The sequence below is a fragment of the Tenrec ecaudatus genome, chromosome 5 (assembly GCF_050624435.1).
Source record: "Tenrec ecaudatus isolate mTenEca1 chromosome 5, mTenEca1.hap1, whole genome shotgun sequence".
In the NCBI taxonomy this organism is placed as follows: Eukaryota; Metazoa; Chordata; class Mammalia; order Afrosoricida; family Tenrecidae; genus Tenrec; species Tenrec ecaudatus.
In genome coordinates this window covers 334,440-348,915 of record NC_134534.1, presented here as the reverse complement: position 1 = coordinate 348,915, position 14,476 = coordinate 334,440, and the positions used below count along the sequence as shown (strand labels likewise).

General features: G+C 64.1%; 3 protein-coding genes across 8 annotated transcripts; 2 read left to right on the top strand and 1 right to left on the bottom strand.

The window, feature by feature from the left end:
- The first annotated feature begins 128 nt into the window (after nucleotides 1-128).
- On the top strand, nucleotides 129-4,631 carry GPT (glutamic--pyruvic transaminase). 5 transcript variants are annotated; one of them, XM_075549089.1, is made up of 11 exons: nucleotides 129-1,837; nucleotides 1,968-2,057; nucleotides 2,149-2,257; nucleotides 2,363-2,496; nucleotides 2,609-2,852; nucleotides 2,949-3,028; nucleotides 3,137-3,273; nucleotides 3,359-3,533; nucleotides 3,912-4,067; nucleotides 4,155-4,267; nucleotides 4,363-4,590. In XM_075549089.1, the coding sequence occupies exons 1-11, from the start codon at nucleotides 1,676-1,678 to the stop codon at nucleotides 4,451-4,453; spliced, it is 1,491 nt and encodes a 496-aa protein (XP_075405204.1). In that variant the 5' UTR covers nucleotides 129-1,675; the 3' UTR covers nucleotides 4,454-4,590. The 5 variants fall into 5 exon arrangements, with proteins under 5 accessions (XP_075405204.1, XP_075405203.1, XP_075405202.1 ...); XM_075549088.1 differs by lacking the exon at nucleotides 129-1,837 and having other exon boundaries at nucleotides 1,868-2,057; nucleotides 4,363-4,631; XM_075549087.1 differs by lacking the exons at nucleotides 129-1,837; nucleotides 4,155-4,267 and having other exon boundaries at nucleotides 1,868-2,057; nucleotides 4,363-4,631.
- Nucleotides 4,632-6,389: 1,758 nt separating this feature from the next.
- On the top strand, nucleotides 6,390-8,482 carry SLC33A2 (solute carrier family 33 member 2). The gene is made up of 5 exons (XM_075549084.1): nucleotides 6,390-7,524; nucleotides 7,625-7,772; nucleotides 7,853-7,977; nucleotides 8,043-8,152; nucleotides 8,233-8,482. Exons 1-5 carry the CDS (start codon nucleotides 6,843-6,845, stop codon nucleotides 8,404-8,406), a joined length of 1,239 nt encoding a protein of 412 aa, XP_075405199.1. The 5' UTR covers nucleotides 6,390-6,842; the 3' UTR covers nucleotides 8,407-8,482.
- On the bottom strand, nucleotides 8,450-13,994 carry RECQL4 (RecQ like helicase 4). Of its 2 annotated transcripts, XM_075549082.1 has the most exons (20): nucleotides 13,897-13,994; nucleotides 13,795-13,828; nucleotides 13,400-13,722; nucleotides 12,723-13,288; nucleotides 12,513-12,612; nucleotides 12,115-12,412; nucleotides 11,935-12,033; nucleotides 11,761-11,853; nucleotides 11,556-11,692; nucleotides 11,386-11,469; nucleotides 11,117-11,305; nucleotides 10,855-11,031; nucleotides 10,638-10,773; nucleotides 10,293-10,555; nucleotides 9,916-10,183; nucleotides 9,681-9,810; nucleotides 9,240-9,593; nucleotides 8,983-9,139; nucleotides 8,743-8,851; nucleotides 8,450-8,663 (listed from the first exon to the last, which is right to left on the bottom strand). In XM_075549082.1, exons 1-20 carry the CDS (start codon nucleotides 13,978-13,980, stop codon nucleotides 8,539-8,541), a joined length of 3,726 nt encoding a protein of 1,241 aa, XP_075405197.1. In that variant the 5' UTR covers nucleotides 13,981-13,994; the 3' UTR covers nucleotides 8,450-8,538. The 2 variants fall into 2 exon arrangements, with proteins under 2 accessions (XP_075405197.1, XP_075405198.1); XM_075549083.1 differs by lacking the exons at nucleotides 8,450-8,663; nucleotides 8,743-8,851; nucleotides 8,983-9,139 and having other exon boundaries at nucleotides 9,389-9,573.
- Between the last annotated feature and the right edge of the window lie 482 nt (nucleotides 13,995-14,476).

The window sequence follows — 14,476 nt, the reverse complement described above, 5'->3', positions numbered from 1 at the left end:
AGTCCTCCTGACTGCGTCCCCAAAGAGGGCAGGTGCTAGTGGGGGCAGGAGAGGTGGAGGGGTGGGAGCTCTCTAGGGGTCATGGGCCAGGCACTGTGAGGGGCTCCCTCAGGTGGGGGCTGGGCAGATCGCTGCCTGGAGGGCCAGGGGCCATGGCTGGGAAAGGTGGGGCTTTTCCTGGGGCCTGTGGGCCAGAGCCAAAGGGGTGAGGCAGGCCCAAAGCTGGCATCAGCAACCTCCCTGGGGGAGGGGGCCTTAAGCCCTGGCGTGCAGCCCTGACCCAGGGGCCTGCTGCCAGCTTCCGCCTGGCTGGCAGAGGGGACAAGCGGTTGGCCACTCCAGCTCAAAGTTGGCTGGGCACAGTGTGGCTGGGCGAGGGGCCCTCTGGGGCCCTGGGTGGGTGAGGGGAGGACACTGGCTGTCCATCTGCCTAAAGGGCAGTAGGCTTGGGCCACCCCACACCTGTTCCCCCCCCCCCCAGGCGATCTGCTCAGAAGGTTACCCTCGCAGGTGGGGGCAGGCTAGGGTTAAATTTAGTGTGGGGCGGTACAGCTAGCTGCCCAAGGTCCACCTGTTGCCAGGGGGTGGAGGGGGCTGGCTCTGCCTGGGGCCAGGCCCTTATTAACCTGTGCTCTGATGGGCAGAGGGGAGGCCGAGGTACAGCGAGCAGAGAACCGAGGTACAGCAAGCAGAGAAGGTGGAGGTGAGAGACTGAGGGGAGTCAGCTGAGAGACTGAGTGGGGGGTGGGGAGGGTGGTCAGCTGCCCTGGGTTTACCCCAGACAGCATCCCCACCAGCCCAACATAGCCAGTTAGGGCTCCTCTCGAGGGGGGCCAGTTCTCTGACCCTGTGCCTGGACTCTGAAGCTGGCAGGGAGGCCACCCCTGGGCATGGCCTATCAGCGCCTGGCAGGCGTACGGAGGTGGGGCCCCGAGGGCCTATCCCTGCTGCGTTCTGCTTAACTTACCAATCTCAGGCAGGCTGGAAGGGCTCAGGTCACCCCAGGTCCTGGGTGTGTCCCCAAGGGCAGTCCAGGCCTATACATAGTAAAGGGACAGCTGCAGCATCGGGGACCCAGGCTGCCCTTCCCAGCTCTAGCCCCTCCGCAGCCCAGGGACCTTTGGAACCGCCAGCCTTCAGACGGAACCTGGGGTCTGGCCATGTGAGCCCAGTATGGCTCCTTCCACCAGGACCTCCAGATGGCAGTTCAGCCAGCCAAGATGGGGGGCAGTCTCAGAGGGCTCGGCTCGGGCAGCACCCTCCCACCAGGTGTAATGCTCCAGGGCCCAATGTTACCTGCCCTAACAGTATTGAACGGGCCATCGTGCTGCGTACCCTGCCCGGCTGGACAGCCTCTGGGTCACCTTTCCCTCCCCCCCCACCTATCCCCTCAGAGCTTCCATGACCCTCCAGCTATTCTCCAGCTCTGGGACACTGGGCGGACACTGGGCCCGGAGCCAAGCCCCGCCTGCTTCCTCACCCACTCCCTCTGGCTCCCTGGGGAACTGTGCCCAGGCAGGCAGGGAGGGGCCAGGCGGGCCAGTGCCTTCCTCAGAGGGCTCTCTCTCAGCGGCCCAGCAGGCTGCAGCCAAACAGGGCACCCTTTCCCTCCAGCTAGGCCTCCTCAGCCCCCACCCCACTTCTGGGTTGCCTTCTGAGGTGTCTTAGTCGGGTCATGGCCTTGAAGACAGGTGACCAGGGGCAGGCTGCAATGAACGGGCTGAAGGACAAGGTGCTGACGCTGCAAACCATGAACCAGTGTGTGCGCAAGGTGGAGTATGCTGTCCGAGGACCTATCGTGGTCCGAGCCCTGGAGCTGGAGCAGGAGCTTCGCCAGGTATGGCCCCAGGCCCACTGCTGCCCTTGGTGACACCTGGGCAGTTGGGTCAGCCCCTCAACCATGGAGTGGGGAGTGGGGGTAAAGAGGGGATCAAGCCGAGGAGTCTCAGGGCCCCGGTGCCACCCAGGGTGCAAAGAAGCCCTTCACAGAGGTCGTCCGTGCCAACATAGGGGATGCGCAGGCCATGGGCCAGAGGCCCATCACCTTCATGCGCCAGGTGAGCCTCCCAGCACCCCCCCCACCCCCCCCACCCCCCACCCCCGCCCGCTTTGGCCCACTGGCCTTGGCCTCACACTTACTCCTGCCAGGTCCTGGCTCTCTGTGTCCACCCTGAGCTCCTGAGTAGCCCCCACTTTCCCGAGGATGCCAAGAGGAGGGCTGAGCGCATTTTGCAGGCCTGTGGGGGTCACAGTCTGGGTAAGTCTCCAGGAATGCAAGAACTAGAGAGAAGCCAGTCCCAGGGGGAGAGTGGTCCTGTCCCCTCACTTGCCTTTCCTTGGCCCCGCCCACCCTGGGCCCCAGGGGCTTACAGTGTCAGCTCAGGCATCCAGCTGGTCCGGGAAGACGTGGCACAGTACATCCAGCGGCGCGATGGAGGCATCCCCTCCGACCCCAACAACATCTTCCTGTCCACGGGGGCGAGCGACGCCATCGTGGTAGGCCAGGGTCTGGGCAGGAGGGCACAGGAGCTCATTGTGTGCCGAGGCCATCTGACCCTGGGGGCAGCCCCTGGAACCCGCCAACCCCGCCCTCCCCGTGCCACCGTAGACGGTGCTGAAGCTGCTGGTGGCCGGCGAGGGCCGCACGCGCACGGGTGTGCTCATCCCCATCCCGCAGTATCCGCTCTACTCGGCCACGCTGGCCGAGCTCGACGCCGTGCAAGTCGACTACTACCTAGATGAGGAGCGCGCTTGGGCGCTCGACGTGGCCGAGCTGCGGCGCGCACTGCAAGAGGCGCGCGACCGATGCTGCCCGCGCGTGCTCTGTGTCATCAACCCGGGTAACCCCACCGGTGCGCTGCCCGCCCGCCCGCCCCTCCCCCAAACAGACCCCGCCCCTCCCGGCCCCGCCCCTCCCGACGGTCCTGCCGCTCCCCTCCCGCCCGCAGGGCAGGTTCAGACCCGTGAGTGCATCGAGGACGTGATCCGCTTGGCCTTTGAGGAACGCCTCTTCCTGCTGGCTGACGAGGTGCCCTCGGGGCCCAGGGCCCAGGAAGGCCGGGGGTGGGGGTGGGGGACAGGGGTGGGGCGCAGGGACGGACGCGCAGCCCCACGCTGACCGCCCGCCCACCCCCAGGTGTACCAGGATAATGTGTACGCCGAGGGCTCGCTTTTCCACTCGTTCAAGAAGGTGCTGACTGAGCTGGGGCCTCCGTATTCTACGCACCAGGAGCTAGCCTCCTTCCACTCCACCTCTAAGGGCTACATGGGCGAGTGCGTGCAGCGCGGGGACGCGAGGGTGGCCGGTGAGGGTCAGGCCCTCCCCGCTTGCTCACCACCGACGTCCCGACCCTGGCAGGTGCGGGTTCCGCGGCGGCTACGTGGAGGTGGTGAATATGGACCCCGAGGTGCAGCAACAGATGCAGAAACTGATGAGCGTGCGGCTGTGCCCGCCTGTGGCCGGCCAAGCCCTGCTGGACATGGTGGTCAGCCCGCCCGGGCCTTCCGACCCCTCCTTTGCACAGTTCCAGGCGGTGAGCCCAAGGGGGTGGGGGACAGGAAGGGAGGTGCAAACTGGAGGAGGGCAGGGAAGCTGGGGTAGGGGATGGATGAGGGGGTGTGGGAAAATCGAGGTTCAAGTGGCCTGTTGGCTTTGAACCAGCAGTTCGAGCCCACCCACTCGGCTACAAAGCTATGGCAGCCAGCTCCAGCCCGGACTTAGCGCGTGGGATCCCCGCGGACAGTCCCACTCGGTTGTGCCTGTAGCCAGGATGCAGTGGGGTTTTGTCTGGGAGGGGCGGGGAGAAGGCAGGCTCAGCGGGGCGGGGCCTGTCGAGGGGCGGGGCCGCGGAGGGCCAAGCCAGGTCCGTCCTGTGCCCGCTCTCACCAGCCATCTCCAACCCTGGCGGCAGGAGAAGCGGGCGGTGCTGTCCGAGCTGGCGGCCAAGGCCAAGCTCACAGAGCAGATCTTCAACGAGGCCCCCGGCATCCGCTGCAACCCGGTGCAGGGTGCCATGTACTCCTTCCCTCGCGTGCAGCTGCCTCCGCGTGCTGTGCAGCATGCTCAGGTCTGGCAGGGGCACCCGGGTGTGGGGCGGGGGCGGGGCCTCGGGATGGGCCAGGGCTCAGCCTCCGCGCTGCCCTCTGGTTTCCAGGAGCTGGGCATGGCCCCGGACATGTTCTTCTGCATGCGTCTGCTGGAAGAGACGGGCATCTGCGTGGTGCCTGGAAGCGGCTTCGGGCAGCGGGAGGGAACCTATCACTTCCGGTGAGGACGGTGGCGGCGGGCCCTCCCGGGGGGCCCTCCCCCGCCCCATGCCCTGTTTCCTCCCTGGCCTTAACCAAATTTACCCCCTTTTGTAGGATGACCATTCTGCCCCCCATGGAGAAGCTGCGCCCCCTGCTGGAGAAGCTTCGCCAGTTCCATTCCAAGTTCACCCAAGAGTATGCCTGAGGACCTCCGCGGACCTCAGAACAGGCTGGGCTGGCTGCGCCGCCCTAGCTCACTATACCTGGGACCCTGGGGGTCTCTGGAGTCCTTCTTGCTGCCTGGAGGGCTGGGCCCCTGCCTCTGCTGATTTCTAATAAAGCTGCCAGACAGCCTGACTCAGTCCTGGCAGCTTTGCAAGTGACATTGGCTCCTTTTTCTGTGCCACCTTCTGTGCGGGCCTGGGACCCACACCTGAGGGGGCACTCGGTCTGCCTTTGGGGGCAGCTGGTTCTGCTAGGATGCATTTTGGAGGACTCCCAGAGGAGGCGGACCCCGTTGTTTGCCTTCCAGTAGGCTTGTGGCAGAGACCGTCTATTCAGAGTACTGATAAGGGGTGGGCAGACACTTCACCTGAGAGTCCCGGACTCTTTGCTGGTAAGGCTTAGCTGGCTGTATCAGGAAACAAAGACATGCCAAGTGCAATCCCTGACCCAGCCCATCTCCCTCCGTTGCCATACACAACTGCTCAGCCATCAGCCACTGCTGCTGAGGCTGGTGTGTGCGCCCCCCAGGCAGAGTGACCGTGAGGGCTGAGGGTGAAATCTTACTCTTAAATGGGCTGATGGTCTCTGTGCACTCGTGAATGGGTGCAGGGTTTGATGGGTATCATTGATGTCCAAATGGAAAAGCAGTCTTTTCATTCGAGGTCATGCTGCCTCCCCCACTCTCCGGACAGCAGGGGGCCTGGGCTTGAGTGGGCTCTGAAGGGAGGGGGGGCAGAGAGGTTTGAAAACGCCCACTTGAGGGTCCCTTCACTTCATCTGCACAGTTTTCTGGGGTCCAGCTGGTTTGGTCCAGTTTGTAAATGAGGCCACTTGGGCCCCAACAACATATTGCCAGTGATAGGAAGCCAGCTCCAGTGGCTTCCGCAGCAGATGGGGGGTGTTATTACTTGCCCAGGGATAGGTCCTTTTCAGGGACCCCCAGATTTGTCACCTGTACATTGGTGGCATCTGTCTGCATCCTGGGCCCAGAGCTTTCTCACACACAAAGCCCCTGCCTGCCTCTGCCCCAAAAAGGTTTATTGGCACATAATTCTCATATAATACAAGAGTTCAGTCACATCAAGAGTTGTAACATCACCACAACCAGTTTTAGAAGATTGTCTTCATTCTTGTACTCATTATTAACTCCCCATTCCACCCCCCATCATCTCCCGCCATGCTCCCAAAGCACCATTAATCCAGTTACTGTGTTTCTCTAGAGCAGTGGTTCTCAACCTTCTCAATGCCTCTATCCTTTCATACAGTTCCTTATGTTGTGGTGCCCCCCCTCAACCATAAAGTTATTTTCATTGCTACTTCATAACTCTTCATTTTGCTACTGTTATGAATCAGGCGACCCCTGTGAAAGAGACCTTTGACCCCAAAGGGGTCTCGACCCACAGGTTTCGAACGGCTGCTCTAGATTTACCTATCATAGGCCTCATATAAAGAAAACCATAAAACAAGCTATCAAGAATAGCCAAGGAAAACAAAAATCTCAGTTACAAAGAAAGCAGAAAATAGTAAAAATTAGAACAAATTTAAATGGATACAGGTGATCAAATGATAAGGTGCTAAATTTTAACAGACTCGCATCTGCAACAATCCACTTTCCAATGCCTTCGGCATACTGGCGAGGCTGCTCTCTCTCTCTCCCCCGCCTGTCCTCTGCCACCCAGGACGCACACCACCGTCCCGGAGCCAGGAAGCACAGCTGAATTCAGGCCAGGAGAGGCCTGGTCACTCTGCCTAGGGACCCGGTGTGGTGGCCACTGGGAGGAGTCCTCGGGCCAACTCTCCCAGCCCCGTGGGCTCGGCTGCAACCCTTCCCCAGGTTAGCCGCCCGAGGCGCTAGAGGGCCGACGCGATAGCCCTGGGCCCGTCCTGACAGTGGCGAGAGTCCCGGACGCTTCCCAGGCGGATATCCGGCGCCTCGGCCTCCGGAACCCAGAGGGTGCTAGAGACGCGGCCGGAAACGGACTCGGGCAGCGCTGAGCTCAGGGGGAAGGGGTAACAGGTGAAGCCTGCGGGCCCCTCCCGGCAGCGTCTCCCACCTGGGAGCGCTACCCGCAGCCACAAGGATGCTGGGAGCCGCGGGCCTCCTTCCCGGAGCACCCACCTCTCCCCAACCATTTAAAAACCGACTTCGGGTTGTTTACGGCACTACCACTGCCTAGGACCCGACAACGCTCTCCCAGACCACCCCGTCGAATCCCGATCCCACCCCCAAACCCACGCGCAAGCGCGCCGACCCACCGGACTGGCCTTCACCTCGGCAGTCGCGTCTGGCCTGATTCACGGGGCACCTTGGGACCCAGACCGCCACGACCCTTGACACCCCTACTCCTCCCCCCCTGCTGGTTCCAGACATGCGACAGAAGCTGCTACCAATGGCCGGCCTTTACCTGGTGCAGGGCCTGCCCTACGGGCTGCAGTCTGGACTGTTGCCCATGCTGCTGAGGACCAGTGGCCTCTCGTTGACGCGTGTGGGGCTGGCCAAAGGGCTGTACGCGCCCTGGCTGTTCAAGTTGGTGTGGGCCCCGTTGGTGGATGCGAGGGGCTCCCCGCGGGTCTGGCTGGCACTCAGCACTGCTGGCCTGGGTGTGGTGTGTGGGCTGCTGGCAGCTGTGCCGCCAACAGAGGCTGGCCAGGGTGGGCTGCCCGCTGCAGCAGCAGGACTACTCTTGCTGCTGAATCTGGGTGCAGCAGTGCAGGATGTAGCCCTAGACACACTAGCTGTGCAGCTCCTGGAGCCCCAGGAGCTGGGCCCTGGCAACACAGTACAGGTGGTGGCCTACAAAGTGGGAGCGGCCCTGGCTGGAGGGGGTCTGCTGGTGCTGGTGCCTGCCCTCTCCTGGCCCCTGCTCTTCCTGTTCCTAGCCGCCACATATTTGCTGGCTGCTGCACTGGCCTGGGCTGCACCGGCCTTGCAGCAGCTGCCAAAGTCTCAGCCCTCAGGGCCTCTGCCACGCACTCAGTGCCAGCTGCAGGCCCTGCTGGCTGTGCCTGGTACACTATGGATGGCAGGCTTCCTGCTCATGTACAAGCTGGGTGAGTGAGGCTATTGGCCTGGCTGGGCAGAAAAGAGCACAGCCCCAGGTGGGGAGTTGGAGAGCAGGCCTGGAAGTGCTTCCATAACCCTCTTTCCCAGGTGAGCAGGGTGCTGGCAGCCTGCTTCCGCTGCTTCTGCTTGACCATGGTGCTTCTGCCCAGGAGCTGGGCCTGTGGAACGGCGTGGGTGCTGTGGCCTGCTCCATCGCAGGCTCCTCACTGGGCGGGGCCCTGCTGACTAGACACTGGTGAGTCTCTCCACTCCCCATCCGACAGCCAAGACCCTTCTTCCTGCACCCTCTGATCACCAAACCCCACTGACCCTCAGGCAGCCGCTGCCCCTCCTGAAGTTATTGCTGCAGCTCCGCCTGGGGGGCCTCACCTGCCAGACTGCCTTGCTCTTCTGCCTGGATGCCCTGGGGACTAGTGTGGGCCCTGGCACAGTCCTGAAAGGTAGGGAGGACTGTTAGGGGGTACCCAAAGCCCCAGGCCCTGCTTATCTCCATCCTTCTTCTCAGGGGCAGCCTTGCTAAGCCTGTGTCTTCAGCACTTCTTGGGGGGCCTGGTCACCACTGCCACCTTTACCCTGATGATGCGCTGTAGCCAGTTTGCGCCTCGCACCCTACAGGTAAGGGGTGTGGTGGGGTATGAGGGAGGCTGCAGGCTGGGTGTTCCCAGGCTCACCCATTCTGCTCCTCCCCCTCCCAGGCCACACACTACAGTTTCCTAGCCACACTGGAGTTGCTGGGCAAACTGCTGATGGCTGCGCTGGCCGGTGCGCTGGCCGACGGCCTGGGACTCTGGACCTGCTTCTCCCTCTTCCTGGTCCTCTCAGCCATGTCCACTTTCTACCTGGGCCTGGTGCCTAGCTCCTACCAATAAAGTTTAGGGTGCCCCAGGCTGTGTCTGAGGTGTAGGGGGCTGTGTGTGGACTGCAGGAGGAAGCTGTGGGCAGTCATGCTCCTTTTATTCTGCATTTTGGGGCTCCCCTTGCCCCCATGCAAGCGGTCGGCATCAGCGGCTCCACAGCAGCAGCTCCTCTGTGGCCACACGCATCAAGGCATGGAAGCTCACGTGCAAGTACTTCCTCCAGAAGCGCCGGTCGCGCCCGAACACCTGGGCTGGGTAGCAGGGGCTTCCTGAGGCCGGGAGACAGCACGGGGTTTGTGATGGCATGCACACCGCGCACCCCCACCAGCCAGACCTCACCCCCTTTACCGATGCCATGAAAGATGCGGGCCACAGCCCTGCCCGAGAACTTCTCCTCCGGCCGCAGTGACAGGAGCTGGCGAATGTCTCGCCGGATCTGGTCCTCCCAGTCCTGGAGCTGGGGTAGAGGGCAGGAAGCCTTTTTGTAACTCAGCACTGTGCCCCCAACATGGCCAGGCTGTCTGGGGTCCCTCTGGTTGGGGAGGCCATAGGGGGCCTGCTGTTGACCTGGTCTGGCCGGGCACTCACTCTGTCCTGCCCTGGCTCTGGGCCTTCAAGGTCCCGCAAGCCCAGCATTTCCTCCTCTTCCTCCTCCTGAAAGTAGCGCTCCACTAGGGCCTTGAGCTGGGCGCTCTGCTCTGCACTGGGCAGCTCCAGGCACGGCCCGCAGCTGGGGAAGGCCACACTGCAGTGGGGTGGGTTGGGGGCGGGGCCAGAGTTGCTGTTACATACACCCTGAAAATGAATCTGGTGCTCCACCCTGTCGTCCCACCCGTCCCCTGCACCTGTGGAAGGCCTGGGCGGTACAACGCAGGCGGGCCAGGGCCTCACGCTCCCTCGTGCACACTCGGCCGTGCAGAAATTCGCATAGCTGGTCCTTCTCGCCCGGGGTCAGGTCCCCGCGGCAGCGCAAGTGGAAGGCCAGCTCCCCAAACTCCACCAACACCCCTGTGCTCGTTGGGGCCCCTGTCCTGGGCTCCTGGTCCCACTGTAGCTGACGTAAGGCCCGGCGCACAGGGACCAGCTCCCAGTTCATGGCATCTGCCAGCTCGACCACGTTGAACTCCACAGAGCTGGCACCCTCACTCTGAGTGTCTCCAGCCACCTGACGGTCCAGTCCTGCAGCCAGGGGGGGACAGCTGTGCCCAGGGTGGGAAAAGACATGAGACCACTTCCCACAGGCTCGTGTCCCTGCCTCCACCAACCCTGGGTGGGTGTGTGCCTACCTGAGGGCCAGGGCACGGAGTCGGGCAGGGCCACTGGGGCAGTGTACACGGCACTGGGCGTAGGTGGGGGGCAGCAGCTCCAGCCAGCGCTGTGGGTGCAGCTCCAGGTAGCAGAGGAGGGTCTCGATGGCTGGTAGCAGAGGTCAGGGATGGAGGGGCATGGGCGGCAGAGGTCAGGGATGGAGAGGCATGGGGCGGCAGTCCCCTCCCCCCCTTCCCCTGCCTGGGGCCTCACCTTCCTGGGGCATGTCCAGGGCTTGTTCCGCAGGTTGCATCAGGAGGGCTCGTGTGTGCCCCCGGCAGGTGCTCCTTGGTTCAGGCAGTGTGTCCTGGGTGCCTTGCTGCTGGGCTTGCAGTGGTACTCCAGCCCTGGCTCTACTGCCCTCTGGGGAGGGCTGGCCACAGGAGCAGGCTGAGAACACTTGCTGCACCAGCCTCTTCACGGCGAGGAAGTCTACAGCATCAGCATGCACGTGCTTCCGCAGCTCCCTCAGGTCTTTACCCTGTAGTTGGGGGTGGGGGAGAGGCAGAGGGTGTGGGGGTGGTGGTGGGAGGCAGTGCAGAGGGAGCATATACATGGTGCGGGACAGGGGTCTCGACAAAGGCACCTACCTGGGGCTGCAGGAAGAGGTGGCAGTGGGCGGGCTGCCCGTCACGCCCTGCTCGGCCCACGGCCTGCACGTAGCTCTCAAAGCTTGGTGGCAGCCCCAGGTGCACCACGGCCCTCACGTCCGGCCGGTCCAGCCCCATCCCAAAGGCCACGGTGGCCACAACCACACGTAGCCAGCCCTGCATGAAGGCCCGCTGCACCCGCCGCCGCTCCTGAATGCACATGCCAGCGTGATAGGCCTGGGCCACCTTCTCGGTGCCAACCCCTGCGGGGACAGACAGACACTGCAAGGCCGCAGCTTTGGCGGGCACTGGGGTCACGAGGACCACACCTCTGCCGGGCTTCACCTCCAGGGCGCGGGTTCTCCTGCAGGGCAGTGCGGAGACGGGCAGCAGCTCGCTCTGTGTCCTCCCGCCTGTTGCAGTAGACAATGATGGAGTCCAGGGCTCGGAACCGCTCTCCCTGCAGCAGCGTCACCAGAGCCTGCGGAAAGTATCCATGGTGTGGTGTGTGCGCTAGGAGGCCTAGTAGGGAGGGCGCCCCAGGGGCACTGCGGAGCACTACCTGCTCGGGGTCCCTGTCCATGGACACAGAGAGGTGCAGGTTGGCAGGAACGGCGGCTGGGAGCCCAATAGGCCCCTCAGGCACACCCAGGTGCTGGGCCACATCCAGGGCGGTGCTGCGAGGGGCGGTGGCCGTGAGACCCAGGAAGCACCTGACGCCCATGTGCTCCCTCAGTACCTGTGGGCAGAGGGTGAAGAGGGCGCTGCCTTCCGCCTGGCTGCGCACCTCCCCACGTTCCACCCCCATCCCCCTACGGCCTCACCTTGCAGACACGCAGGTAGCACGGCCGGAAGTTGTGGGACCACTGTGAGAGGCAGTGGGCCTCGTCAATGCAGGCAAAAGGCACAGGCGGCAGCTGAGAGGCTTGGGGCAGGCAGGTGGCACTCCCCGACCCAGCCCCCACCAGGGCCTCTGGTGACAGCAGCAGCAGGTGGACCTGGGCTGCCCGCACCTGGAGGTGGGAACAGGGCAGGATGAGGGTAGGCTGCCCGGCCTGGCTGCCCACCCCTCTACCAAGGCCAGGTTCCTCACCTTCTGCAGGACACTCTCTCGCTGCTTCCTGCTCAAGCCTGAGTGGAGACAGGCAGCCTTCAGGCCTGGAGGCAGGCCCGACACCTGCGGAGGAGCCCCGTCCATCATGGCTGCTGGCCCTTGGGCCACAGGCAACTGCGGGGAGGGGCAGGACGCAGCAGCCCACACACCTGGTCGTCCATGAGCGCGACGAGCGGGGAGATGACCAGCGTCAGGCAGGGGCTGCGCTGCGCATACAGCAGAGCCGGGAGCTGGTAGCACAGGGACTTGCCGGTCCCCGTGGGCAGCACCAACAAGGTGGAGATGCCTGGGGAGATCCGGAGTCAGCAGGAGCCTCTGCCCCACAACCCCACAGCCCTGTCCAACCCTGCTCACCTGACAGGACCCTCATGACCGCCTGCTCCTGCCAGGGACGGAAGGCCTGGTGTCCCAGCTGCCTCAGGGCCTGCAACACCTCAGGCGGGGTCTCTGGGGGTAAGGATTGGGTTACTGGCGGTGGCGTGCAACGAGGTCTGCCCTTGAGGGGTCTGAGCTGCAGTGTCTGCTCACCTGCTACCTGCTTTGATGGTCCAGGAGGGTAGAGGGGCTGTACCGAGGGGGCTGGGTGGGACTCCAGGGGCATGGTGGGTGCAGTGTCATCTTCGCCTGCTGGGGCAGACGGGGGAGAGGACACTGTGAGGGTTCCCACTAGACTGGGGCGACCCTGCTCCCAGCTGTGCCCCCACTCACCTGCACGCTGGCAGTTGGTAGCACCCATCTTGTGAGCCACTTTGTCCTGGCCTCTGCCACCTTCTTCCCAGGTCAGGGGAGGCTCGGGGCTAGGGTGGGGGCCAGGTAAGGCCGCCTTGTCAAGAACACAGCACCTTTCCAAACGAGACTTGGTCCCTGGGTGGGGTCCACCTGACTGGGGGCACTGGGAGGCCCAGTGCCCAGGCTGCGCACAGCGGAAGCAGGAGTCCTTGGCTGGGGTTCCAGAGAGGCTGCCCTTGAAACCCATCCTCTTCTTCTGCCACTTTTGCTTCCACACCTGGGGGCACAGGGCAGATCTGGTGCAGACTGGAGGACAGGGAAAGGAAGAGAGAGAGGAGGTGGGGGATAGAGGAAGCAAGGAAAGGGACCTTCCTCACCTGCTTTCGGAGGCGAGCACCACGCAGGGCTGGGCCCCGTGCATATCTTTTCTGCTTCAGGTTCAGCTTGACATAGTTACCCCTTTCCTGGAAGGTGGACCTAGGAGATACGTCAGGGGAGCCGTTCCCCAACCTTCCCATATCAGACTCAGCCTGTAGGAGAGACCCAGTCACTGGGGTGGAGGGGGTGGGAGTGTCAGAGCTGGGTACCTGGGTGTGGAGGAGTTGATCCGGGGCCGAGGAGACCAATCCCCCAGGGCATCTTCCTCAAGCTCTGTAGCCCCAGCATCCTTAAGCCGGGGTTCCATATGGTCTTGGTCCCCCTGGGCCTGTGGAGGCGTGTCCTGAGGGTCCCGACCCGGCCTCAGCGTTTTGCTGGGCCTAGGGTTCCCTTTGTTGCCCCTGGCTTCCTGCAATGCTGGACCCTCAAGGTCAGGACCAGTGTTGCCAAGGGCGGCCAGCACACCTGAGGTCTGCGGCAGCTGTGGTTCCTTGCCAGGCTCCTCTGAGCTCAGGCCAGGTCCACAGGTGTCAGGGGCCTCCAGCAATTCTGGGGACCCATCTTGACACCGCTGCAGCCAGCCAGGGTCCAGGGAGGCAAGTCGACGGCTCAGGGGGGACTGTAGCTGCTGGAGCCAGGCTGGCTGAAGCTGGGGGGTTGTCTGCTTGAGTTCTGGAGAGGAGGGGACAGCCTCTGTGTCTGGAGGTTCCAGGGCAGGTTTCTTGACCAAGGGTCTTCTCGGAGCGGAGGGTCTGTAACCCAGAGCTGGCTCTGCCTGGAAGGTGGGCACACACCACACTCAGTGACCCGGTGTCCCTGGGGCCCACCCGCTGTGCTGGCCCAGGAAAGGTGTGCACTGGCCATTTCCTCTCCCTGGGCCCCTCACCTGCAGGGTGCCCTGGAGCTTGGCCTTGAGCTTCTTCCCATAGTCCAGCACGGCGAGCCGCGGGCTGGGCGCAGGGGCAGGGTGTGGTTTCTGCGTTGCAGCCCGGTTCAGGTGGGAACCCCAGCAGCTGGGCTCCCCAGGCACCTTCTGGAAGGGGTTGGGACCAGATGTGTCTCCAGGTTCGGGCCTCAGGCCTCCTCCCAGCCCACGTACCTGAGCTGGTATCTCCTGCGCTGCCTCGGGGGTCTGCTCGGGGTCAGGGGGCCGGCCGCCATCTGCCTGGCCCAAGACCTGCTTCAGGGTTCGGTACTCCCGGTACAGCGCTGCGGGAGCGGAGGACGTCAGCGTCTGCAGGCCCGCAGTCCCCGCCGGCCCGCCGCCCCACTAGCGCTCACCCTGCGTTTCTTCGGGCGCCACCGCCACGTCCGCCTGTGGAAAGAGAGGGTCAGCCCGGGGCTGGGCCCGCTGCCCCCGCGTGCGCCCCGAGCAGGCCGCACCTGGCCCGGCCGCCGCCCGTGCCGCTGCCTGAAATCGCGCTCCCAGGTCAGCAGCCGCGTCCGCACGGTCCGCAGCCGCTCCATGGCCCGCGCGCTCCAAACTCCCGCCGCTGCGCCGGCCCCGCGGCCCCGCCAATGAGGACGCCCGCCGGGGGCGGGGCGGGGCGACAGCCAATCCGTGGGCTCCCAATAGGCGACGTCATCGAGGCGCGCGGCGAGGAAAGTCGGGTCCGCATTTGGGACGCGCGCAGCGAGCTCAGTGGCGCGATGTTTGGAGGCGCCTTCCCGGGTGGCCAGCCCGCCTTTTCCCGGAGACGTGTCCCTTTGTGGAGGCCAGGCGGCTGGGGTTCCTCAGGAACCTAGGCCTCAAGCGCTGATCTCCGGAAGAGGCAGTAAGAGCAGACCCTGGAGCCGGACGCCCCCGCTCCGCCACTCCTGGCCCAGCACCCCTGGTGTGGCGGTGCCCACGGCATGCTTTCTGGTCCCATGCCAGACAGTGCCGCATCGTGCCAGTCACCCAGACGGCTCTGAGTAACGGGAGGGTGGCTCCGGAACCCCTGTATCCTTGTCTCGCTTCAGG

Excerpts from the sequence above, each read along its gene's own strand:
- GPT (XM_075549089.1), top strand. The coding sequence starts at position 1,676 with ATGGCCTTGAAGACAGGTGACCAGGGGCAGGCTGCAATGAACGGGCTG. Across the intron at positions 2,497-2,608 it reads GGGCGAGCGACGCCATCGTG|ACGGTGCTGAAGCTGCTGGT; the intron begins GTAGGCCAGGGT and ends GTGCCACCGTAG. Across the intron at positions 3,029-3,136 it reads TCTTCCTGCTGGCTGACGAG|GTGTACCAGGATAATGTGTA; the intron begins GTGCCCTCGGGG and ends GCCCACCCCCAG.
- SLC33A2 (XM_075549084.1), top strand. The coding sequence starts at position 6,843 with ATGCGACAGAAGCTGCTACCAATGGCCGGCCTTTACCTGGTGCAGGGC. Across the intron at positions 7,525-7,624 it reads CCTGCTCATGTACAAGCTGG|GTGAGCAGGGTGCTGGCAGC; the intron begins GTGAGTGAGGCT and ends CCTCTTTCCCAG. Across the intron at positions 8,153-8,232 it reads TTGCGCCTCGCACCCTACAG|GCCACACACTACAGTTTCCT; the intron begins GTAAGGGGTGTG and ends TCCCCCTCCCAG.
- RECQL4 (XM_075549082.1), bottom strand. The coding sequence starts at position 13,980 with ATGGAGCGGCTGCGGACCGTGCGGACGCGGCTGCTGACCTGGGAGCGC. Across the intron at positions 13,829-13,896 it reads ACGGGCGGCGGCCGGGCCAG|GCGGACGTGGCGGTGGCGCC; the intron begins GTGCGGCCTGCT and ends CTCTTTCCACAG. Across the intron at positions 9,811-9,915 it reads CCTGGACATGCCCCAGGAAG|CCATCGAGACCCTCCTCTGC; the intron begins GTGAGGCCCCAG and ends CTCTGCTACCAG.